At 40.4% G+C, this 26039-nt stretch overlaps 1 protein-coding gene across 2 annotated transcripts in view; it reads right to left on the reverse strand.

Moving 5' to 3' along the window:
* CDH23 (cadherin related 23) overlaps positions 1-26039 on the reverse strand; it is a 1628602-nt gene that overhangs the window by 525284 nt on the left and 1077279 nt on the right. For both annotated transcript variants that reach the window (XM_082268007.1, XM_082268006.1), the window contains exon 22: positions 4711-4900. In XM_082268007.1, the coding sequence (XP_082124133.1) occupies positions 4711-4900 (190 nt within the window). The remainder of the gene's footprint in view (positions 1-4710; positions 4901-26039) is intronic.

Genomic DNA, 26039 nt, shown 5'->3' on the forward strand with positions numbered 1-26039 from the left:
GAAATTGTCCAGAGGAAAGAGCACTCTGGCTAAGGCCGAGGCCAGATTTAGGTCCAGATAGTCCAGCTTCATGGATGAAGCCAGAGCAGACTTTTGAAAACTCAGAATCCAACACCGGTGGCACAGTCCACTTCTTAAGTAGGGACTCCTCGTATCGGTAACGCCTAATAAAGCGCTTAGGAACCCAACGGGGACGCTTTGGTCGTCCCCACTCTTTAGCAAAAATTCTGTCAAAATAGGCAGGGAAAGGAAACACCTTGATGGCTTGTGAGTGCCAAAGGGTACCTGCGCCTCTGTCGCAGCTTCAGCAGCATCCTTCATCTTTAGGGTCTCATGCACAGATACAATCAGTGCATCCATCAGCGCCTTTTCTTGCGCGGTAGCAGACGTGGAGGAATCATCCTAACTATCAGAGGATTCCAGGTGCGCAGCTGCAGACCTAGCAGGTTGACCCACTTTAGAGGCGGCCGAATCAGATTCAGGATCTGATGAGACAGGTGAGGCAGGGGAAGGCGGGGGCTCTTTTTGCTATCCCGTCAACCGAAAGCCACTTCCACCCAGTACACAAGGGACTCCAGGACCGCCGTCAGTGCATGGATGGATGGTTGGGACCCAAAGGGACCAGCAGCCCCAGAGAGGGGATCAGGTGGGGAAATGTGCTCCAAAGACTCCAGACTGATGCACCAGGGGGACCCCACAAAAGGGTGTAAAAACCTGCTAAGGGACTAAGCCCACCATGCTGACAGCACCACCTGGTCGCAAGGCACAAAGCACCAAGCGATCCTTAGCAGAGAGGAAGAGGACCCCTCCAGACTCACCACCTGCATAAACAAGCGCCTGCAGCCACCAGGATAATGCACTACACATGCAGCGATCAGGAAGTAAAATGATCCGGGAGTCAGCACCAGGGGATGAGGAGGGAATCCCACTACCGAAATCACCACCCACAGGGCTCCACTGTCATGGCCACCACGATTTTCAATGGCAAACCACAGCTAAATGGCCGCCAGACTACACAAACATTGCCGCAATGTTTAGAAATACACAGTCTACAACAAAATGGCAGCCCCGCGCGGCACCATGAGGCATACAAGGTCCCAGGTGGGAGACCAGGCCTCAAGGACAGATCCAGGCAGGATGGGGGGCCTGGCAGGAGCCCCCACCAGGTACAACCCCCCCCGCAAAGTTTATCATCTGGTCCCCAGCAGGCACCCCCGGCCCCCATCACTAGTAAGCGCCTTGCCCCCACCCCAGGAACAGTAGCCAGACCACCCAAACAGCCCCAGCGCATGTGGAGGGGGGGCAGAATGGGGGACTCGGCAAGGGGGGTGCCTGCGGGAAGGAGGGGAACCCAGGGGTCCAACTGTCCCAAGGAGGGGCCCACGTCCATCCCAAAACCCTCCAGGGGGAGAGGGGGGGACAGCCACTCACCATATTAGGAACCAGGTGGGCACTGCTCCAGACAGAACCCCTCTTCATCTAAATAGGGGGGCTGTCGGCCAGGAGGAACCCTGCAACTTGGGCCAATACCCGGTCGTATGCAACCTCACGAGGAGTTTTAACTCGCAGGCCAGCCCCCATCCAGTGGGGCTATGTCGCGGCCAACCTAGCGCAGTGCTGTGGTCTGCATGTGCTCGCTGGCCAGACTGGGGTGACCACTGGATCTAGATTATTGCCCAGTCTGGCAGTTGATTTTAGATCTCACAGGAAGAATCAAGGAGAAAAAATTTCTATCTAAAAAGAAAAAAAATTGCCAGGACCAAAGATGCCAGCAAGGAACTAGGCCCTTACTCCTGGCTAGGAAGAAAAAAACAGTGGCTATAGCAGAGAGAGGGAGTATACCCCCTGGGATTGCCTATGGGACCACCTATGGGTGTAGCCAGAATTATTTTCTGCTTGTGTCCTACTCCTGTATAACATATGTTAGCTTCTGTTTATGATTTATATGCTGGTACTATTATTTTAGGAGACTATATACGTTGCTGTACACATTGATCTCCCCATGTCTGTCACCTTTTTAGATTACTTAGGTTTGTTCACCTTCATTTAACGGCTAATATAAGCCATTATGGATATTTAACGACCATAGGGAGGCCTGAGGTAGTTCACTCTTAGCTCCATCTTATAGTGGCAGACTTTTGATGCGTGAGTGTGCAGCTGTTGTCTGGATATTGGTTTTGATATTTTTGACAATGTTGTCATTTTTAACTGGTGAAGAAGTTTAAATATCTTTTTGTGTATTTATTACTTGTAAATTAAATAAGAATAAATCAATTTTGTCAGAAACTTTAATATTGCCAAGTTAAACTGCTTAGTAATTATTTAATTTTAGTGAGGTTTTTTTTAACCCCTGATGGTTTTTGTTATGTGGAATTATTGGTTACGAAATCCGCACTTACTATATAGTGAGTCGGTGAACTTACTTATTACTTATCTTCCTTTTTTAATCTAGTTTTTTTAGAATATAAGTCTTGCCTTACCATACCATCTCAGTATTTTCTAAATGATATATACACATGTACAGTATAACAAGTGAGAAGTGCTATAAATATAATTCTAGATGTCCCTTAACCACTTTACCAGCGGAGGATTTTGCTGTCTTACGTCTGGGCCACTTTTTTGTGCGACTTTAACTGACGATTGCGCGGTCGTGCGATGCCGTATCCAAACAAAATTTACGTCCTTTTTTTCCCACAAACAGAGATTTCTTTTGGTGGTATTTGATCACCTGTGCGATTTTTACTTTTTGCGCTATAAAAAAAAAAGCGCGTAAATTTTGAAAAAATAACAATATTTTTCACATTTTTTTATATGAAATTCCCCCCCAAAAAAATGTAAAAATCAAATTTTTTTAAAATTTTTGGCCAATTTGTTTTCTGCTACCTATGTTTGGTAAAAAAAATTGCAATAAGCGTATTTTGATTGGTTTGCGCAAAAGTTATTGCGTTTACTAACTAAGGGAAAGATTTATGTAATTTTTGGTGTTTTTTTTTAACGAGTAATGGCAGCGATCTGCGATTTTTTTGCGGGACTGTGACATTTCGGAGGACAGATCGGACCCCTGACTGACATTTTTGACATTGTTGACACTTTTGGGGGTACCAGTGACATTACTACAGTAATCAGTGCTATAAATATGCACTGTTACTGTAAAAATTACACTGGCAGGGAAGGGGTTCATTTTTATTGGTGATCAAGGGGTTAATGTATGCCTGGTGCTTACTGAAGTGTGTGGGGGGAGGGGACTATGTGACACAAGGACAGATCGCAGGTTCAGCTATGCTGAACCCTGCAATCTGACCCTGTCTGTCACTTGTGTTTACACAAGCAGGCAGATCTCCACACTCGATTCCCCCGACGATCGGGGAAGAGCAGCGGTGATCGCCGCCACTCCTCCCCTGGCCCGACTCCCGCTGTGACCGAATACAGCGGGAGCGCGCCGGCGAAAGAGAGGGGAATCTCTGGTGACGTAGTACTACGTCGCCAGACGTTATCGAGCCACTTTGCCGCAGTACAGCTCTAGTGAGCAGTGCGGAAGTGGTTAATAAATTTACCATTAACTGGATATAAAAAAGCTTTTCCCATAATAAGGCATAGGTATTTAGAGAAGGCCTAGAAACTGGAAAGAGCAGTAATGTATCATGCTCATCTAGGGCTAGGTCAAAGCAGAACCTAAACAGGACATGGGCAACGTAACCTAATTTTATGACATCTAATATGATCATAATTCTGTCATAAGCAAAACAATACATCCTAAAAATGATACAAAAGGATTAACAGGGTGGCCCTGAAAGGAAATATGTACTGGACATGTTCTGCCTTCTGTCTATGTAGATAATTGATCTTAATCTAGCAGCCATGAGCAGGCTTGCAGGCTTTATTGCTTGACCTACAACCAACAAAGGTAGTATCTATAATCTGAATTTGAGATTCTTTAAAAAAGGACAGTAATTATGTAAAATTGTTAAAGTTACAACAAAAATTATTTTCTGGGTATTAGAACAATGCCTCAAAATGTGTACTTAATAAAAAATACAATATAATATTCCTTTTACCCAGAAATAACAAAGCAAATACTTATGCCCAAAGCTCAGGAACTCTCTTCTGAACTAGAGCGCACCTGTTCTTTTGTTACCAATCACTTTACCAAAAGCAGTACTTCAAGCAGAGATTTCTGCTAAGTAGAAGTAAAGTAATAACTGAACATTTTACTGTTCCTTTATTCAATTACAAGGCTAAGACCATACATTTGTCACAGAACAGTTATACACCATTTTGAAGGCAACACATGGAGTAGTCAGAGCGAGAAATACATCACAGGCCACTATCTGGTAAATTAAAACAAAATAATAATTACTTAAGCACCATGACCATTGTGGTGAATTAGGGACAATTTACTTTGTGTATTTTTCTAAGCAGTAAGAACCCAAGTTCAGAAAAATTTAGGGCTCGAGTACACCAGCAGTTCTGGGTGGCATTGGACAGCATTGCCTAGTGCATTCCCTACGCAAGAACGTGGCAATTTGCCATATGTCCTATGGCTTTAGTTCACACTAATGTGCAGATTCTGATCAATATTTTGTTTACATTCTGAATACTGTTAAGTGAAATGCTACTGATAATGCACACAGCATTGTATTTACAATGTTTATACTATAAAGTAATTGGAAATCCTTTGTGTGGTAGTGATATTGTAAATATAGTACTTACGGTCAGTTACTGAGATAACAATCCTTCTCATCAGTTCAGCTTCTTGTGGATTTGGGTTCTCCCTGTCTAGTACCACACCTGTTGTTCGGATCTTCCCTGTGGTACTATTCAAGACATAGAACCTATTGGGAGGGTTGATGGTGTATACTACAGTACCATTCTCAGCAAGGTCCGGATCTAAGGCAACCACCTGTTGTACAGAGAATAAGATGAGAAAAAAAAACAAAGAACCAGAAAGGAAACATTTTAATTAAATGATAGGAAAATTCTTAGTCTTACTAATGATTTAACAAACGCTGACATGAATTCTGTGGAACACAATAATGGCACAATAGAAAATAAATCATTGCAAAAATAGGGGCGTGGCGTAAGAACCAAAAGCTTAACCTTCAAAAATCTACTCTGATAATAAAATGTGAGGTCTCATTCTTTTCTTTTACATGATCTGTCTTGGAATGATTACAGACTTTAGCAGGGAAATGTACTAGATTACAATCTAACTACAAAATTATTTTACAGACATTGATCTCCAGTCTCCTCATAAATATTTGCCAATGCTATGGTCCCCAGGACACTAATAATTCCGCTCACATTTGATGCCCACTTAATGGGTTGACTCAACCTGTACCCCACCTCTAAGTATGCAGGGAATCAGTCGCTTGTGGCTCTGATCTCTACAATAAATGCCTTTTTGAGCAACTGTGCATGTTAAAGTGCAAAGTTTTACAGCTTTCAAAGAACGATTTTGTCCAGGACTGGACAGTCTGGCAAATTTAGCCTAAGACCTAAGCATTTGATGCTTTAAAAAAAAAAAAGAAAGGTCAAAGTAAAATCAAAAAGTGATTGAATCAGTTTAACCTGCATTAGAGGTGTGCTGGAAAAAGCCATTGCTGTCCAACAAGAACAAGATTACCATTTAGCTTTAAATATATAGGCAAAGTCAGGGTCCTTCTGAAACAATCTTTTGTAGATCAATGAATTAAAGACAGAGTTGTTTGTCCCTATTTTAGTCCCAGGAGTCCAAGCCTTGTTGCTAGATTACTTTGTGTATTTGAAATAAAATAGCTGGCATTCTTTTTTTTCCACAATCTTTATCAAAAACTACACTATTAAGGGTGTGCATTGAATTGCAGATCTCAATAATTACTTGAATTATATTGAGCTAGACTGTGCCCTAGAGTGCAAGTCTCACTGGTGACATGTATACAGTACAGGAGAATGAAGTGAAAGACTCATAGTGTAGATTTGACTGATATTGTGGAAATGAGGAGTGAGCTTGGATGTGGAATGCATTCTGGAAAGGAAGATGTGTGTACTGGATTGACATGGGTACGTAGGGCAGGACCGAATACATGGTTACTCTGCTTCAGGTTAGGTAACCAGGGGATGTGCCAAGAATTGTGATACACAGACTCTACATTTGTACTACCTCCATATAACTGATGTCATAGGACCAGATACAAACCACTCCTTCAACAAGCCACTGCATTTCTTCATGATTAAAATGTCAAATATTAAAATTACCTATGTAGATTAGCCCTTGGGATATGTCAAAGGGTTAAGCTTTTGAAATTTTATGATGTTAGCTATTAAGAGTTATAAAATACTTAGAAACTAAAATGGTCTGTTTATTTTACAGCAGCCAAAAGAAAAACTTTAATTAATTTTTGTCTACAGCATTATAAATCCAGAGCAAATGGTTTAGGCTGGTGCGAGTTTTCAAGCTCTTAAAATGGCTCATTTATTTTACAGGGATGGAAAGCCATGTGTTTTAAATGGGTAGTTTCACATAGGAACTGGATTCATATTATCCAGAACATGATTATATAACAGATGTTCCAGTGTACTGCCAGGAAATCAGGACAAATCAATACAGTAGAAAAGATTCATTTTCAGCTGAATAAAAAGTTTTTACCAACCAAAATAATCATTTATATATAGTATAGGAACCAGACCTAGGCCTGATGTTCTGTTTATTTGTCATACGTGTTGCTCAGCTAGGTAAGCAAGATCAACGTTTGATTACCTTACTGAATGTGTAGCAGAATTGTTTAACTGGTTACATGGATATCAAAGTACCTTGGTACCAAAAGGGTCTGTAGCTATGAAATATAGAAAACTATAGTCCAGGATAAAAGGGATTAACACACTCTCGCGGTTCCATAGAAAACAACTTTACCCAAAATGGGCCTAGAAAACAACTTTACCCAAAATGGATTTCACTATTTTTTTTTGCAATAGAGCAATGCTATTTTCATGCAGGATTTATACTCAGAAGCCAAATTCAACATATCTCCCACAAGTAGAATTAAGCCTCGTACACACGCACAGATTGTTGGTCGACCGATCGGCCGTCTTTTGTCCAGTGTTGTTTGTTGGTTGAAATGTGCTCTAGACTTGCACTGGACTTTTGTTGGCCAACAAAAACCAACTTCAGAAGTGATGTCATGTGATGGTTGACTTTCCGTGTGTTTTTTCTTCTCTGAGCATGCCCAGTCTTGCTCATCTGATTTTTGTCTGCCGAAATCTGTACTGACTGAGGAACAATCGGCCGTTCTGTTGTTGGCCAACAAAAATTTTATAGCATGCACACCAGATTTTTTTTCGGCCGAAAAGTCGCAGTTGGTTGTCGGAAGTATCATACTAACAAGCCTACAATCGGCCGATCGGACGTTGGCCGACAATTTACGGCCAACAATCTGTGCGTGTGTACGGGGCTTTAGGGTTAAGTGCTCTACTCCAGGCCATTCCTCATACCGCTCTCCTAATTGGGGGTGCAGTCTCTTTTCTCAGCTTGTCTAAGGCTGTTCCACAGTCCTTATGCTGAAAAAAAAATGGAATCCACACAAATCTTCCCTCTGCAATAAAATGTTAATAATCCTGGGATCACTCTTTGCTTGACTGGGTTTCTCCTTTTGACATGTATCACTCAGGACTGAGAGTAATGGTAATAACTTCAAGGCAAGCCATAGATTATGTGATTTCCTTTCCTGTAACCATGGGAAAATCACTTGATTGTGACTGACTGTGTTAATGGGGAATCCCTTCTGCAGTGCTTTTCTGTTCTTCGGGTGGGGAGCCTATCCAGCCTGCAGAACACAATGATTACTGCTAGCAGCTATAGCCACCGGGAGTAATTACATGCAAAAAATCCAACAGGCTGCCCATACATGCCATGCTGGATCCGTCTATGGCTGGATAAAGCTAATTCCTGGGTGAAATGTGGCAGAACTCAAGCAGAAGGAGAGTCATCATGGAATCAATAAAGTTTTGTTGTGGTAGAAAATATTAGCATGTGACCTCTATTTACATGCAAGGAAAATAAAAAGAAACATTTTTTTGCTTGCAATTGATTGGATAATGGACGTCAGCAGAGCTTTGCCTCATTCACCAAGCTAGGGGAAGATTGCCTTGAAATGGGAACAGCTTATTTGCCTTTAGTAAATCAACCTTAGTATGTTCATTAAGACATATCAGCTTAAATGTTTTTAGTTTAAACAGATAGCGTTTCTCTAATATTGCAACAAAGCTGAAGGTCACACATGTTTGGAACAATTCATGAAGAAAGGCAGGCTATTCCATAAATTAATATTATGTATAGAAAGAAAATAAAAATTCAAAAGCCAAAAAAGATGCAAAATCGGGTTAACACAAGCTTGTCATTTTATCCTCCAAGTGCCTGCTTGCACCCTCAACATTTGAGCATCTTAAAAGCACAGGTGCTTCATTTTACAAATATAGATCATGGCTTCTGCAGTTGATCCCTGGCCAGACTTTTGTAGTACCCTGTACTTTGCTATTGGCTACCAAATTCCATGGTTCAGGACAAAAGAATAAAATGTGGAGGATGAAGTAGGCCAAAGATAGACCACATGACCAATGGTTGATAATTGTTTTCAGAACACCTGGATACTATAAAGGCAAATCAAGGATGTGGACAGGCCCTTGGAGTTACCTGCTTTAACTAAAAGGTGAACTTTCATGCTGTTTTTAAACCTAAAGAAGTATTAATTATTCTTAATTATTTTAAAATGTAATATTAATTATTTAACAACACTCTGGGCTTTCTTACAATTGCAAAATTGATGAAAATTAAGCCAGTAGCAGCTTCTTAAATGTCAGCTGTTACTGTTTCTGTACAAATTAGAAAATTAAAATCCATTGGCTGTCTTGGCTATTAGCCCACTTTCCTTTTGCTCTTGATTTTATAAATTAGTGTCACTGTGTACTCAAAATGTCACATTAAGCCTAATTTGATTAGAAAAATTCTGGATCATGCTCGATAGCAGAATCTACATGTAGCCTTTGACAGTGAGGTTTTCATTATTGTAGGGTTGGAAACTGACTAAGCTAAAACATACTATGTTTTGGAAGAGTCGGGACAGGTTAGAGCCTCTATCATGGTTTTATTGCTGTCCGTGTCCCTTTTGGAAAGATTCTTTCTCACTTCGTGTCTGACAGACTCTAAAGCTGGATACACACTATCCAACTTTTGTGGTTAGATTTCCTTCAGATTTAACTTTTCTATGTAGTGCAAGGGCCTGCCAGATTGCATACAAATTGAAAGAGTTTAGGTTTGACCTCATATTATATGGTTTTGGTAAGTCTAAAGGAAAAAGTCTTCAGAAAATCTTATAGTGTGTATGGCCCATAACTCTCTAATTGGAACACAGACTAAATACATTTTCAGGAAAGCGTGGAAGGGTTAGGCCTTTTCATAATTTATTTTCTGTTGTCTGTGCCTGCCAGTATCATGACAACCAAAGTTCCCATTTCTTGTACAGGCATCAGTAAGATATGAAATTAGGTGAAATCCCCAACAGAAACATTTATTGTTCCTTATTTAATCTGAAGCAAAATAATAATAGTAACAATAATAATATTAATAATGGAGTAAGGCTATTTTATATGCTTCAACTCAAAGGCATATCTGGAGCAGTGTCGGGCAAAATGCAGGAAACTGAAGACATCATACAGGTGCGTCTTAAAAAATTAGAATATCATCAAAAAGTTAATTTATTTCAGTAATTAATTTTTAGAAATCTGCACCATGCCTGCAGCCTCTGCCTCTACTACACCATGCCCACAGCCCCTGCATTTCCTGCACCATGCCCGCAGCCCCTGCACCATGCCTGCAGCCCCTGCATCTCCTTCTCCTGCACCATGCCCGCAGTCCCTGCATCTCCTGCACCATGCCCGCGGCCCCTGCATCTCCTGCACCATGCCCCCAGCCCCTGCATCTCCTGCACCATGCCCCCAGCCCCTGCATCCTGCCTGCAGCCTCTGCATCTCCTCCACCATGCCCGCAGCCCCTGCATCTCCTGCACCATGCCCGCAGCCCCTGCATCTCCTGTACCTTGCCCGTAGCCCCTGCATCTCCTGCACCATGCCCGCAGCCCCTGCATCTCCTGTATCATGCCCGCAGCCCCGGCATCAATTTGTAACAATGAAAATACATCCTGCATATCAAATATTTACATTACATTTCATAATAGTAGCAAAATTACAGTTATGAAGTAGCAACGAAAATAATTTTATGGTTGGGGGGTCACCACAACACGAGTAACTGTATTAAAGGGTTGCGGCATTAGGAAGGTTGAGAACGACTGATCTAGAGGAAGATGAGAGACACCAGACCCAGCAATGCAGATGAGCTAAAGGCCACTATCAAAGCAACCTGGGCTTCCATAACACCATCCGTGCCACAGGCTGATTACCTCCATGCCACACTGCACTGATGCAGTAATTCATGCAAAAGGAGCCTGGACCAAGTATTGAGTGCATACTATACTGTACATGGACATACTTTTTGACATGCCAATATTTCTATATTCTATTCTATTTCTATTGGTCTTATGTAATATTCCAATTTTCTGAGATACTAAATGTTGGGTTTACATCAGCTTAGGGTTGAATAAAGACCATATTCTATCCAGTTCAACCTGTGTAGGTGTGTGTCAGTGTCGATAATCATTTCCCATGTCCCTGAATGTTTTGTTCTTTAAGATGCACGTCCAAGAGTCTTTTAAAAATATCAGTATATTAATACTTCCAGCTGACACCACCAATTGTGAAAGAGATTTTTTACATTCTTACCACCCTGACAGTGGAAAACCCCCTGTGCAGCTAAAGGGTAAGCTGCTTCTCCTCCAATCTCATTGTGTGGCCATGTGTCCTCTTAAACTCCCTGAGAGTGAATATCTTTTTTTCCTATGCTGGGATCACCATTGAGGTATTTACAAATTATCTCCTCTCAAGCGTCTCTTCTCCAGTGAAAATACATTTAGTGCCTGTAGTCACTCATAATTAGTTTTGTTGCCCTTCTTTGGACTCTCTCCAGCACATCCCTTTCGAGAACTGGTGACCAGAACTGGACAGAATACTCCAGATGTGGCCGGACCAGAGTTTTATAAAGTGCCAGGATTATAGCTTTATTTCTGGAGTATAGCCTCTTTTTTATGCATGCTAATATTCTGCAGGCTTTGGTAGCTGCAGATTGACATTGCATGCTATTGCTCAGTCTGGGGGTCCTAGAAAGATCTAGGACCCCCAGATCTTTCTCCATCCTTGATTCCACCAGAGGTTCTCCCCCTAGTGAGCAGTTTAAATTTATGTTTTTAGCCCCTAAGTGCAATACTTTACATTTCTCCACATTAAACCTCATTTGTCATGTAGTTGTCCACTCTATTATTTTGTTCAGGTCTTTCTGTAAAACTTCTATATCCTGATGTGAAGTTATTGCCCTGCCTTTTTTTTGTGTCGTCTGAGATTGAGCTATGTATCCTGTCCTCTATATCATTTACAAATAAATTAAACAGAATTTGTCCCAAGACAGTACCTTGGGGTACCCCACTTACCACTCCAGACCATTCTGAGTATACGTTACTTAACACTACCCTTTGCACACACCCGAAAAACTATTTTTATATCCAAGAACAAACCTTATGGTCAATGCCTGAAGACCTCAGCTTGTAGATTAAGGGTTTGTGGGGGACTATATCAATTGCTTTTGCAAAATCCAGATACACCACATCCACAGGCATCCCCCTATCTAGATCACAGCTCACTTCCTCATAGAATGTTAACAGATTGGTGTGTCAAGAACAACCCTTCATAAACCCATACTGATTGCTACTAATGATACTGTTTTCATCAGCAAATTCATGGATATAGTCCCTTATCATCACCTCCAATAATTTACCTACTATTGATGTTCGGCTGACTGTCCTGTAGTTTCCAGGAATATGTCTCTGCTCTTTTTTGAATATTGGTACCACATTGGCTTTTCTTCAACCAGCTGGTACAATTCCTGTCAGTATGCTGTCTGCAAAGATTAGGAACAATGATCTAGCTATAACCCGACTGAGTTCTTTGAGGACTCTTGGGTGTAAGCATTTGGTCCGGGTGATTTATTTGCGTTAAGCTTATTTAGCCGTTCCTTGATTCCAGCCTCTGTTAGCCATGAGGGTACATCCTGTGATGTGCTACTAACAATATGCTCCTGGTCAGCACACCCCTCCCCCCTTTTCCTGGTAAAAACTGACAAGAAAGCATTTAGTATAGTTGCCTTCTCTGTGTCATCTGTAATCATAATTTTTTATGTAGGCAATGTGCTCTGATTTCACTTTTTTACTGTTATTATATCTAAAGAATTCCTTGGAATTTTTTTTTTTACTCTCCTCTGCTATGTGTCTCTCGTAGTCGTTTTTAGCTGCCCTGATTTAGTTCTGATACTTCTTATTGAATTTCTTGTAGTGCTGGAATGCTGACAATGCCCCCTGTGCTTTGTTTTTTTTAAGGCCATTTTTTTCTGTCTAATAACAATTCTTACGTTACGGTTTAGCCACCTAGGTTTAACCTTCGCTCTTCTATATTTATTGCCCATTGGAATGCACTGTGTGATATCTTTGTATAATATGCTCCTAAAGCATTCCCATTGTCTAAATACAAAAGCAAAGTTTATTCGAATTTGAATCTTGGTATCCTTTGTGTATTTCTTCCAGATTTGTGCAGGAATCCAACACAAAACAACTCCCGTATATTACCTCTTAGCTTCCTATGATAATGACCAATAACTGCTCTCTCTCTCCCCGTGTGCGGGTTAACTGGTCTTGTATGGGACCTGCTGGAACCCACCCCCAGCTCTGTTTTCTGTGTAGCCTAAATGCACCCCAGTGATAACGTCACTGCTACTTTTACAAGGTAATATCAGGCGTTGGAAAGGCATCTGGTGCACACAAAATGAATTCATATCGATTGTAGATATTGAGAAATATATTTTAAAAAAAGGTCCTGAGTTCAGCTTTTTTTTTTTTTTTTTTTTATTGTCATCTAATCTGGCTTATAGATAAAGGTCACAGCAGGCTATCCAAAGCTATGTAATTTAAACAGAAATGTAGGTATTTCAGTGAGATATTTATCTCAGTGAGCGATCTGCTTGTGTGTGGCAGCCCAATACAAACTTTATAACAAGTTCCGGTGCTTGGTAAATTCTAATTGTTAATTTAGGATATGCATGGGTTACTAACTGCGTATGTCAGCTATTATGAGTCTTCTAAAGAAGTGTTTTTATCCTAAAGATTTATGAAGATATAAGGGCAAATGCATTATCAACTCACAAACTTCACCTTAATTAACTAAACTTAAGTACCAATTATGCAGTAAACTTACTGGTACCTAAGTTTTTCTGCTTTATTTAACTCAGCTGCTTTATTTAACTGCTGCTTTATTTAAGCCAGCAGTAGAGATAAACAATGAATATTGAATGCTACCTGCTACTCTGAACCGTCTACTTTAACAGTCTCTAAATAATCAGATTTACTATGTTTGCAAATGTATTCTTATTGAGAACTTTTTATGCATCCAAAAATACAATTACCAAAAATCCCCAAGTGTTATAAATAACACATGCTAGTGCTGATAACAATTGGCCAAAATAACAAAAACGCAAACAATGAAAACACTAAGATGCTTGGTAAAAATATGAATTCTGCAGAACAATTGTTTTGAGCTAATGGTATTTTATAACAATCTATTATGCCTTGGATACTGTCAATGGAAGTCTGTTGAATTCATTATTATAAACCTCATACACAAATAAATGCGCAAAATGATAGTGTCAATACATTACATATAAATGCTGTTTACAGGTCACAAATGTAAAGAAAACGGTGAACAGATAAGAATGTTTTTAAAGTCTATGCATGCGGTAGAAAGAGTGCTGAATTCTACAATAAAGAATGCTATTGTGCAAATATAGCTACAATAATACAGTTATAAGACATTGTGTTCCAAACAATTTCATTGCCTTAAAATAGAAAACCAAATAAAAAATAAGACTTGCTCAGTTAATGTCGACTGCTGTGAAAACATAATTAGAATGAAAACAAATGATGTTTGATCTGGACCAAAATAAAAATTAATTTAATGCATTATTAGGCTTCTATTAAGTCTATTTTGTGAGAACAAGGTGAAAAATATTCAATTAGTTTGATAAGTGTGAGGAACTGGAGGGAGGAAATATATTGAAATCTTTATTATGTGAATTAACTTTAATCTTGCCTGGAAATATTCACTTTAGTGCAGGTTCAGACTAGCAAAAAATAAGTTCTTGGGAAAACACAAGAATTTACAGACACGAATGTATTATTCAAGGAAGTTATGTGCATAGAGCATCCTCAGTACAATTTTAGAAAAACACTGTTTTTGGGTTTTCAGGTTGAAACTCCCACTTAAAGCAGAACTACACTCAGTTTAGCCACTTCTGGACCGGAAGGTTTTGCCTCCTTAATGACCAGGCGATTTTTTGCGATTTGGCACTGCATTATTAAACTGACTATTTAATTCTACCCGAATAAAATTGATGTCCTTTTTTTTCCCACAAACATGGCTTTCTTTTGGTAGTATTTGATCACCTCTGCGTTTTTTTAATTATGCGCTAAACACAAAAAAAGGGCAACAATTTTGAAAAAAAAAAAAAAAAGCAATATATTTCACTTTCTGCTATATAACATTCCCAATAAAAAAAAAAAACATAAAAATCAAATTTTTTCGTCATTTTTGGCCAATTTGTATTTCTCCACATATTTTGCTAAAAAAAATCCCAATAAGTGTACTTTGATTGGTTTTTGCAAAAGTTATCGTGCCTACAAACCAGGGGAAAGATTTATGTATTTTTATTTATTCATTTTTTTTACTAGTAATAGCGGCAATCTACGATTTTTAGCGGGACTGCGACATTGCGGCGGACAGATCAGACCCCTAACTGACATTTATTTTACACTTTTGGGGGGACCAGTGACATTACTACAGTAAATAAAAATAATGCACTCTTACTAAAAATATGCACTGTTAATGTAATAATGACACTGGCAGGGAAGGGGGCGATCAAAGGGTTAAATATGTACCTAGGGGTGATTCTAACTGTGTGGGGGCCAGACTCGGTGAATGGAAACAGGGCTCCTGTTTTCCGAGATAACAGGAACACAGGACCCCTGTTTCAATCAGTGACAGATGAGTGTTGTGCCGTATTTACAACAGCACACTGCCTTCTGTCAGTCCCTGCAGCGATCACTGAATTCCCGATGGCCATTGCGGCCGCCGGCCCCGTTGCTTAGCTGCAAGGCTAGAAAGCACTCCCAAGAGCCACCGCACCTGGTCCGTACTAGAGAGCCGTCCTGCCGCAGTATATCTGTGGCAGCTGGTCTTTTAGCGGTTAATGGTTTCCCCAAACAGTTACATTCTAGGCATGACATGAAATATAACTGTCACACATGCTTGTACTCTGAACCGAACTGTCAAGCCTTCAAATGGTTGATGTCCTAAAATTAACAGGTCACACTCAACACCATGGAAAATGCAGATCAAACTCAGGCTAAGAGGGCCGCTTCCTTGGCGGTAAAGAAGAGGAGGGTTTAGTTCCATTTTCAGGTCAACAGCATAATTGATGTAAAATTAGGGGGCACTTCAAGTTCTGAAGTTAAAAAAACACCTAGAGTCTTAAGTAAATGTCATGAAGGTATGGATTACTGATTTAAAGAGGTATGGGTTGAGATGCTGTTGGACTTTACAATTTGCCATGTGTCTAGACTTTACAACTTCACATGTGGCCACAATTGAAAATCTCCCTGCAACAGCTGGCCAGTTACTCCTCCTTTCCTGCAATCTGTATGTGTTTCAGGCAGGTTTTTTAATCTAAATTACAGTTTAAAATATCCTTTTTACAGATAAAGTAATTCAAATTAAGTATTTGACCCAAAGCATTGCATCAATACATTTTATATTTTGAAAACTGAAAGTCAAAAAGGTCAGTAATTCCAGATATTTAGGCATCCGGAGTTAGATACAGAGCTTCATTTTTCATGCAAAAGTCTGTGGGGTATTTTTGAACAAACCTTCCAGGTAAAATTGATAATGAAGATTCACTAGCACAGTACAGATAACAGGGTTAATTATGGCAAACAAAACTGCCCTGTTCCCCTCATAGTCCAAGTACCTAGCATTTTTCCTTGCTGAAGCGTCGATATTAGAGCATCTTAAAAAAGGTGAGCTGCATTTTAGTTGTGCTATATGAATAGGGACATGTAATAAAAATAAAGTAGGTGTTGGGCTAGGTTCACACTATGCCGATTTCTTGGCGACCGGGATTGCACGGGCATTGCAGCCCAATAATTTGAATGAGCTTCTGTACCTATGGAAAAAGCAGAGAATAGGGTCCCTGCTCCTTTCCAAAATTGCAGCTGCAAAGAAACTGCACAGCACTATGTCTTTTCCAGTGCATAGAGATGACATTAACAGTAGCGCATTGGTAGTGTGAACCTAGCCTAAAGCCCTGTACACACGTTCAGATTATCGAACGATCCGTCATCCGTTTTTTGTTGCATGCTAGTCTCATGTCAAAAGTGAAGAGGTTATTTTCATACGAAAATTCTCGTACGACAGAATTCTACTTCAGAAGTGATGTCATGTGTTGAATTGTTTTCTTTCGTTTCTGAGCATGCCTAGTCTTGCTCTTACGATTTTTTTCTGTACTAAACTGTACTAATTAAATGAAAATAAGACGTTGTGTTAAAATATGATAAAAATTTCATAGCCTGCACATCCAGTTTTTGTCGTCCAAAAATTCGTAATCGGCTGTCGAAAGCACTATACTAACAATCCGAAAATTGGTAGATCGCTCGTCAGACGAAATTTCCCTTCAGATTTTCTTATCCTGTGTACTGGCCTTTAGACCAATTAGACAAAAGTGGAAGCACACTTTAAGCCTCTCTATTGGTCAAGGATCTTATCAAGGGAACAGCAGAGAGATCTGGGAGATCAAAGGTGCCAGTGCCCATTTCAGCTGTCTACAATTTTGGATCTACTAATTTGGCATGTGGTTTCACTAACGACAATCTCTGTATAATGTATTATCAGTAAGTGCATACATGGAGCTATAATTGCAGCATTTACCTTAAATTCTTTTTTTGTCTTTCACCGTTTTACAAGCTTGCCCAACTATTACTTTTATTTCATTACAATTGGAGATTTGTAGACTAGGCAATAGAAGGAACACTTTGTGGCTTGCTAAACTTAGTTTTAGCTGCCAGTGCACTTGTACCTTAACTGTATGCAATGACTTCGTCTTTACTTATGATGAGCTGCCAGTTGGTTCATTTTGGACACATTCAAAAACAATGACATCAATCTATAAAGATGGTTCTGAAAGGCTTAGGCAACTTGTGACCAGGTAAAGGTAGAATTAAAAATGTTTATATTTATCTGTACAGTGTAAAAAAACTTGCACAATCTACTGCATTTTAGCAATTTCATTGGGTAATCGATTGGGAGTGTATTTTTTTAATTTCAGCTTTAGATTTGTTGTAAAGTCTATCCGTACCATATACTGTATATTCTGTATGCGTCACATGCTGACAAAAGCCATTAGTCCGCACTGATGAGCCTTATTAGGCTGAACTGATACTGTTCATTGGCAGTTGGCTGGTTTAAACATTCAGTGGATAGCATAGGTGTGTGCAGCCTATTGCATTAGGGTGTGCACCCCAAAGTTTAAATACACATGCATGTGTTTGCCTACATGTACATGGCCCCGATACATTACTCTCCCTGCTGGCAAAGTGAAATAGAAGTGCATGGCACTTCTTATGGCAGAGCAGGTCCGAGGGAGATCTTTCCCATCTCCTCACTGGCAAACAGAGCGATAATGCTAATGTGCCCTAGGTGATTAGGGTGTGCTCAGGCACACCCGGCACACCCTGTGCGCACGCCTATGATGGATAGTATAAATGCTTACAGGCCTGTCATGTGAAATATGGTTCTACCCAAAGTCCCTTTCTTTTGAAAGGGACTATTTGTGTTTATTATTTCTTTCAAGTGAATTTTTGCTAGTCACTAGCAGTGTCTTAAAATTATTATACTTACGAAGAGTACATGTGACACACAATCACCTAGGATGATGTTCCAACTTTCCTGGTTCTTTCTGGAACCATGGAATGTGAAAGTGTTTATGCTTTGGGGGAAAAAAATTGTGATTCCACCATTTTAACTCCCATTATCTGAAGGAATTAGTGAATTAGCATTTTATATATAGAGTGGTATTTGACTTTGCCAAGGTTCATATGGTATGATATTGGATGGATCAAGCAAACTTAGAGTCAGGAAGAATATTGATAGGTTTATACATATTCCAGGGTGGCACCTAATCTTTATCTATGTTTCTTGCTGTATAAAGAAATATAAAGTCTCATAATAGATAGGTAGAATAGATAAGATGAACTATACTATCTTTCTTATTATCAATGTATATTAGTTAGAGGATTTGTGGTGGGTGGTTTTAAATGAGGATAGGTATACCAATGTCTTTTTAGTTTTTGTACAATAAATGGTCTTTTTTTTAAATTTGGCTGCCGATATTGAATTATTCATTTTCAAAATATCGTATATATATATATATATATATATATATATATATATATATATATATATATATATTTATTTATTTATATATTTATTTTATTCGCTAAGATATTTATGATTTCTAAGGTAGTCCATTTGTAGCAGTTGATTTTTTGTTTGCCTTTATAGTTTGCCTAGTGGGAACTCCAGACGATGACGTGGTTTGGAGGCTTTTTTTCTTAAAGTAATATTAAAAGCTTTCTTTTTTTTCTTTTTTTAATAATAAACACATCATACTCACCTTCTGTGTGGGGTGTTTTTGCACAGAGCAGCCCACATCATCCTTTTCTCGGGTCCCTCTCTGGTGCTCTTGGCCCCTCCCTCCTGCCGAGCGCCCCCCAGAGTGACCAGCTCTGCGTGTCCATTCACACACAGAGTGTGGCCTGGGCCTGTCCCCTCTCTCCTCATTGGCTTACTGGCTGTGATTGATAGCATCGGGAGCCAATGGCTCCGGCTGCTATCTCAGCCAATGAGGAGAGAGAGTCCCTGAAGAGCTGATGCTCTTGTGCACATTGCTAGATTGAGATAGGGGTAAGGTAAATATTATGGGGGGCTGGGGGGGGGGGCTGCTGCAGAGAAGATTTTTTACCTTAATGGATAGAATGCGTGAGCCTTTAGAGCCACTTTAATTGAAGAATTTCTGTGCACATAATCATCAAAATTTGCTCTGCTTTAACCACAGTACAGTACATGCTGCTTTTACTCCCTATAGGCCTATATAAGTTTATCAAAATGTATGATACTGAAATAATACATATTATAGCTTTTAGGCATAAACAAGGCTTTTTTCTAGAGGTATTGTCTATGAAGTATACATTTTTTATTAAGTATTTTCAAGTGAAACGCAACTAAAAAAAATTGCAAAAAAAAAAAAATTTAAAACCACTAGAACAATTACAGAATACCGACCGTGAACTCCTATCTGTCCTAGAGGCGGGACAAGTTAATTACATTTATTTAGTTGTAACCAAGTATTAAATACATTCAATAAAATGAAAAACAAAAGCCATTACTGTTAGACTAGCCATACTTTGACTGTTAAAGCCTCACTTCCTGTCCCTCCGACGCACGTACAATAAATGGGGAGTGCAGTCATTGCCAACGAACAATGCAAAAACTGCAATACAAATCTCAAAAACTCTGCCCTTTTCCTGCTGTATCTAAAACAAAAAATATGTCAAAAACTGTGCCTTTAAAGCAACTAGGGTGGTAAAAATTATCTCTGTAAAAAAGAAAGTGAATATTTAACCCTCCTGCCTCCAGTTCCTCTAAGTGCCAACTCCATAGTGTTGATATGAAATTCCTGGCCATAATCTTCTCCAAAAAGTGACAGCCATGGGAGTCTTCTCCTGGTACCCTGCAGTGCACAGTGGCTCTGGATACAGTAATGATATTGGTGTCCACAACTGCAACTACTGAGCACTATGGAGATCAGGAGATCAACAATCCCAGTAGTGCCAGTTTCTAGAAAAAGTGGGGATTTCTCATCAGAGGAGCAGTGTTTGATGGTGCAGGTGGTAAGAGAGGGAAATATTCACTTTACACTTTACTTTTTTACTGGCAACTTGTGTTTGGGAGCAGAGTTGCTTTAACCACTTAAGCCCCGGAAGATTTTACCCCCTTCCTGACCAGGGGGTATTTTGCGATTCGGCACTGCGTGATTTTAACAGACAATTGCACGGTCGTGCAACGCTGTACCTAAACAAATTTGACGTCCTTTTTTTCCCACAAACAGAGCTTTCTTTTGGTGGTATTTGATCACCTGTGCAATTTTTTGATCATGCGCTATAAACAAAAAAAGAGCGACAATTTTGCAAAAATAACAATATTTTTCAAATTTTTTTAAATTAAATTCCCCCCCAAAAAATGTAAAAATCTAAATTTTTTAACATTTTAGGCCAATTTTTTTTTCTACCATATGTTTGGTAATACAAATCGCAAAAAGCGTATTTTGATTGGTTTGCGCAAAAGTTATTGCGTTTTCTAACAAAGGGAAAGATTGTCATTTTTGTTGTTTTTTTTAAACGCGTAATGGCGGCGATCTGCGTTTTTTTTGCGGGACTGCGACATTGCGGCGGACAGATCGGACCCTTGACTGGCATTTTTGACACTTTTGGGGTTACCAGTGACATTACTACAGTAATCAGTGCTATACATATGCACTGTTACTGTAAAAATGACACTGGCAGTGAAGGGGTTAACTTTATTGGAGAGGGAGGGGTTAAGTGTGTCTAACTGTGATTGGCTGTGGCTACATGTGTAAGAACAGTGATCAACGGTCCTACATAGTAGAACCGTTTGATCACCATTCTTACACAGGGAAGAATGACAGGCGGCTTTGTTTACATTAGCCGCCTGCCTTTCTTCCGGTGTAACGGAAGATCACGAGTGCCCGGCGGACATCGTGTCCTCCGGGCACACGCGCGGGGGGGTCTGTGATCGCGCGGGAGCGCACCTCCGGCGGCGCGCACTCGCTCCCAAAACCCTTACAGGCTAGCGACGTAGTACTACGTCGCTTTCCCTGTGAGGGGCTGACCGCCGCAGTAAATAGTCGTGCGGCGGTCGGCAAGTGGTTAACTAAGGACAGTGGGGACTGGGGGAAGGACACATTCTAGGGCTTAAATGAAGACCTCCAGGGTGGCATTCATACATATTGTACATACTGCAAGGGTCCTTAAGTGGCTAATAATGGAAAGATAAGGTATAAAAATATGTTTGTTCTAAAAAAAACAGACACATTTCATGGATATTATTTTGACCTTATACATGTATGTAGAGAGGTGACCCTGGGTCACTATGGGAATTAGCAGTTTACACCCATTTTTTGTAGAGGCAGGCATGCTGATTGCACACCTGTGGGCTGGGTTAATTTTCTTTGCAGGGTTAGCACTTAGGGCTCCCAGTTGGAGACAGCTGCACCCGGGCAAACAGGAGGTCTGGCCCAGGAGTCAGGAGGACTCCACCCTACAGACACGAGGTCTGTGTATGGGAGTCAGGAGAGCTCCCACCATCTCAGAGAGAGAGAGAGACAGAGAGGCTGCAGGTGGTAGTTGGAACATACATGTCTGCAGGAGGCAGAGGTCGTCCGCAACAGCACAGCATGAAGCTAAGTAAGCTACAAGGGAGCTTGACCAAAGGGTACTTGGTCTGAGGAGCAGACCTAAGGCCTAGGCATCAGGCCTAAAGCGGCTGTGTGAAAGTGAGTAAGTCAGAAAGGGCTGCACTAACAAGTTTAATACAGTAATGGTGGAACCCTCTGTGAGGGAAATTGCTGTTGTTTTTTAACTTTCTGTTCCTTTAAATAAAAGTGGGCTGCCGTGTCCTTAAAAATGCAGTCTGGACTGGCACTACTTCTTCGAAGCGCATGCACCATTTGAGTTTAATCTCCCTGGATCTTTACAAGTAGCACATAAGGATTTTACTAAAGCTAGTAGTTTAATCTGAAAATAAAAGGCGGTAAAACCTAGCGAAATTTCCACTACCCTGCTGTTGTTGTTTAACTGTTGTTAAAACAAAAGAGAAAAAAGGAAATACGTGTATGAGCTTTTCCTGGCTGCCTTAATAATATACATTGTTAATTCTCAAGTAATTTTACAAGTAAAAGTTTTTGTTAAAACACTTTGGGATAAACCTTTAAAATCTATTTGGCACTCTTTTACTTGGTAATGTATGCTATCAGCAGTGGAAAAATATTGCATTTTAATTAAACAACACTGGAGTGATTTCATTCCAGTAACAATAGACCAATATGGGCTAATATAATTTCTTTCATGAACAATTATAAGAAAATATTAAGAAGGTAAGGTAACATTATCTCCTTTACAACCATGTCCAACTTTCCACCTTATCTTTTGTTTTTTCTTACAGTCTATGAGGTGTGTCTGAACCACATTATATCTCTGCATGTTCAATACTTTTACATTAAGCATCAGACAGAGAAAAGTCTATTTTTCAGGTTACATCTTGTATACTTCTGGATTCACCCCATCTACCTAAAATTTTATTTTCAGATATTTGAGCTCTGTAGCTGTAGATGAAGTAATCCATTTCTTGTCATCACATACCCATAGAGTTGGATCAATTCTTTTTAATCTAATATAAACCTTTCCTCTATTCTGGCTCCTGCAATTGCTGACCTATTCAACATGCTCCATCTTGCAAGTATGTTCCCTCTGCCTTCAAAAATGCAATTTTACACACTATAGTGAAGAATCTTACTATTGGCCCTTCTTTATTCTCAAGCATCTACTCTATTTTTTATTTTCTTTGAAACCTTTTTTTTATATATAAATGAATAGCCCTATTATAAATATTGCACCCATTGACCTTCTTCTCTAGACCTTTTACCCTGCACAATTACTGGAACTATACATATGTAACCATCACTCTTCTCAAAATCGACTGAAAGTGTAATTTGTTTCTTGATTTCTACTCTGCCTATGATCAGTCTCTACTCTAGCCAAATTGGCATTCTCTTGGCATTTGAAACTTTGCCCTGTGGTTCTTCCCATATTCCACCTAAGAATGTTCACTATTTGCTTGTTAACTGCATCCTAAAACTCTAGACACATAGTTCACCTTTTGCAAAGATTTGATAAATGCACCAACATTGATAATAGAAAAAAATGTACATTACTAAATATTTATATTGGCTTGCACAAGCCCTGCATTTGGGGATGGTGGAACTGCCAGCTGGACTATAAATATGATATTGTCACTGCATAGCTGCGGTGAATTTAAAAACAAACAGAATTACAGAAACAAGAAGCACTCTATTAGACTGCGTGAACGTGAGGAGCTGTCTCCATCAGTGTCCCCACTCGCGCCTCTAGGTGGCTTCCTGTGGTTCCCTCCTGGAGAGCAGGTATCCTATTTCAGATCGTGGATGGAAGATGGTGAGGTGCGCTGTAGGAGATTTGTGAAAGGTCGGGGCCTGGTGCCCCTGAAATGGCTTTGTGACCAATTTGGTCAGTTTCCAATGGATGAATGGCGCTATAGACAGCTGCACCATTTCATTACTAGCCTTCCTCAAGTGGTTAGGCCCGGGAGTGGGAGAGAGACCTGCAGCATACATTCACAGAGACTCAGTTGCGCCATTTATACGCTTCTACCCATAAAAGCTCAATGGATACCAAGATGCAAGAGAACAGCTATAAGTTGTTAACAAGATGGCATAGGGTACCGACTGCCCTGACTAGGATATTTCCGGCACTCTCGGATAGTGTTGAGCGAACACGGACTGTATTATTCGTGTTCGTACCGAATAATTGGATTTTTTGTACCCGAACACGGACACGGACACTTTACTGTATGTTCGGGTAAAAATCCGTGTTCGGTCGTTTTATTTCCGGGTTTTGCATGCTTTGGCGCTCTTTTCATGGCGGGCTTTCAACAGCCAATCAACAATCGTTTAACTGGTGTGCCTTAAGCCATCCCAGCCATGCCTGCAAATGTCTCAGTAGCTGTGATTGGCCGTCTGAAGCATGTGACCAAGTCTTTATAAGTTCGAGGCAGCCGCAGCGGCGTCATTATGCTGCTTAGATTCAGGGACAGAGCACACATCAACGTGCTGGCTGCTGATTAGGGAAAGATAGGCAGGAAAAAAACATTTGTGTCCGGATAGAATTGAGGGACAGGTCGGAGTGTTTAGGCAGGGCGAGTTGTAGGCATTTTAGGGATAGAGTCTGCTGAATTATAGGGTCAGTGTCTTCTACAAACTACAATCGATATTGCTGTGTGGGGGGTGGGGTCTGCACTCAATCCTGATCTACGATCTCTTCTCAATCCTGTTAGGGACAGAGTCTGCTGAATTTTAGGGAAACTGTGTTCTACAAACTACAATCGATATTGCTGTGTGGTGTGGGATTGGAGATAGGCAGGTGTCAGTGATCCACATCCATTTTTCTGTGTGTGAGCTGCAGTGAACACAATCTTTTTGGGCTGCAGTGAACACAATCTTTTTGGGCTGCAGTGAACACAATCTTTTTGGGCTGCAGTGAACACAATCTTTTTGGGCTGCAGTGAACACAATCTTTTTGGGCTGCAGTGAACACAATCTTTTTGGGGTGCAGTGAACAAAATCTTTTTGGGGTGCAGTGAACACAATCCTTTTTGGTGTGCAGTGAACACAATCTTTGTGGGGTGCAGTGAACAAAATCCTTTGTGGGGTGCAGTGAACACAATCTTTTTGGGGTGCAGTGAACAAAATCCTTTTTGGGGTGCAGTGAACAACATCCTTTTTGGGGTGCAGTGAACACAATCTTTTTGGGGTGCAGTGAACAAAATCCTTTGTGGGGTGCAGTGAACACAATCTTTTTGGGGTGCAGTGAACACAATCTTTTTGGGGTGGAGTGAACAACATCCTTTTTGGGGTGCAGTGAACAAAATCCTTTTTGGGGTGCAGTGAACAAAATCATTTTTGGGGTGCAGTGAACACAATCTTTTTGGGGTGCAGTGAACACAATCTTTGTGGGGTGCAGTGAACACAATCTTTTTGGGGTGGAGTGAACAACATCCTTTTTGGGGTGCAGTGAACAACATCCTTTTTGGGGTGCAGTGAACACAATCTTTTTGGGGTGCAGTGAACACAATCTTTGTGGGGTACAGTGAACAGAATCTTTGTGGGGTGCAGTGAACACAATCTTTGGGGGGTACAGTGAACACAATCTTTGTGAGGTGCAGTGAACACAATCTTTGTGGGGTGCAGTGAACACAATCATTGTGGGGTGCAGTGAACTCAATCTTTGTGGGGTACAGTGAACACAATCTCATACTTCTGAAGGTTTGAGGGTGCTGCCTGTTCCATACTCCCCCTACTCCTCATCTAGCCTTTTAGGGGTACAAACAATAGTAATTGGGGCCTAGTGTGGTTGTGTACGTGTGATATACATACACTTTTTTGGGATCATATTTTCTATTCCGCTATTTAATCAAAAACCTTTGGGGATCAGTTAAATTGGGGGATAGTCTGTGTTGGTACGTGTGAGAGAGATCCACCTTTCCAAGTTGTTGGGGTTCATCTCATACTTCTGAAGGTTTGAGGGTGCTGCCTGTTCCATACTCCCCCTACTCCTAGCCTTTTAGGGGTACAAACAATAGTAATTGGGGCCTAGTGTGGTTGTGTACGTGTGATATACATACACTTTTTTGGGATCATATTTTCTATTCCGCTATTTAATCAAAAACCTTTGGGGATCAGTTAAATTGGGGGATAGTCTGTGTTGGTACGTGTGAGAGAGATCCACCTTTCCAAGTTGTTGGGGTTCATCTCATACTTCTGAAGGTTTGAGGGTGCTGCCTGTTCCATACTCCCCCTACTCCTAGCCTTTTAGGGGTACAAACAATAGTAATTGGGGCCTAGTGTGGTTGTGTACGTG

This window comes from Pelophylax lessonae, assembly GCF_965119305.1.
Source record: "Pelophylax lessonae genome assembly, chromosome: 9".
NCBI classification, from domain to species: domain Eukaryota; kingdom Metazoa; phylum Chordata; class Amphibia; order Anura; family Ranidae; genus Pelophylax; species Pelophylax lessonae.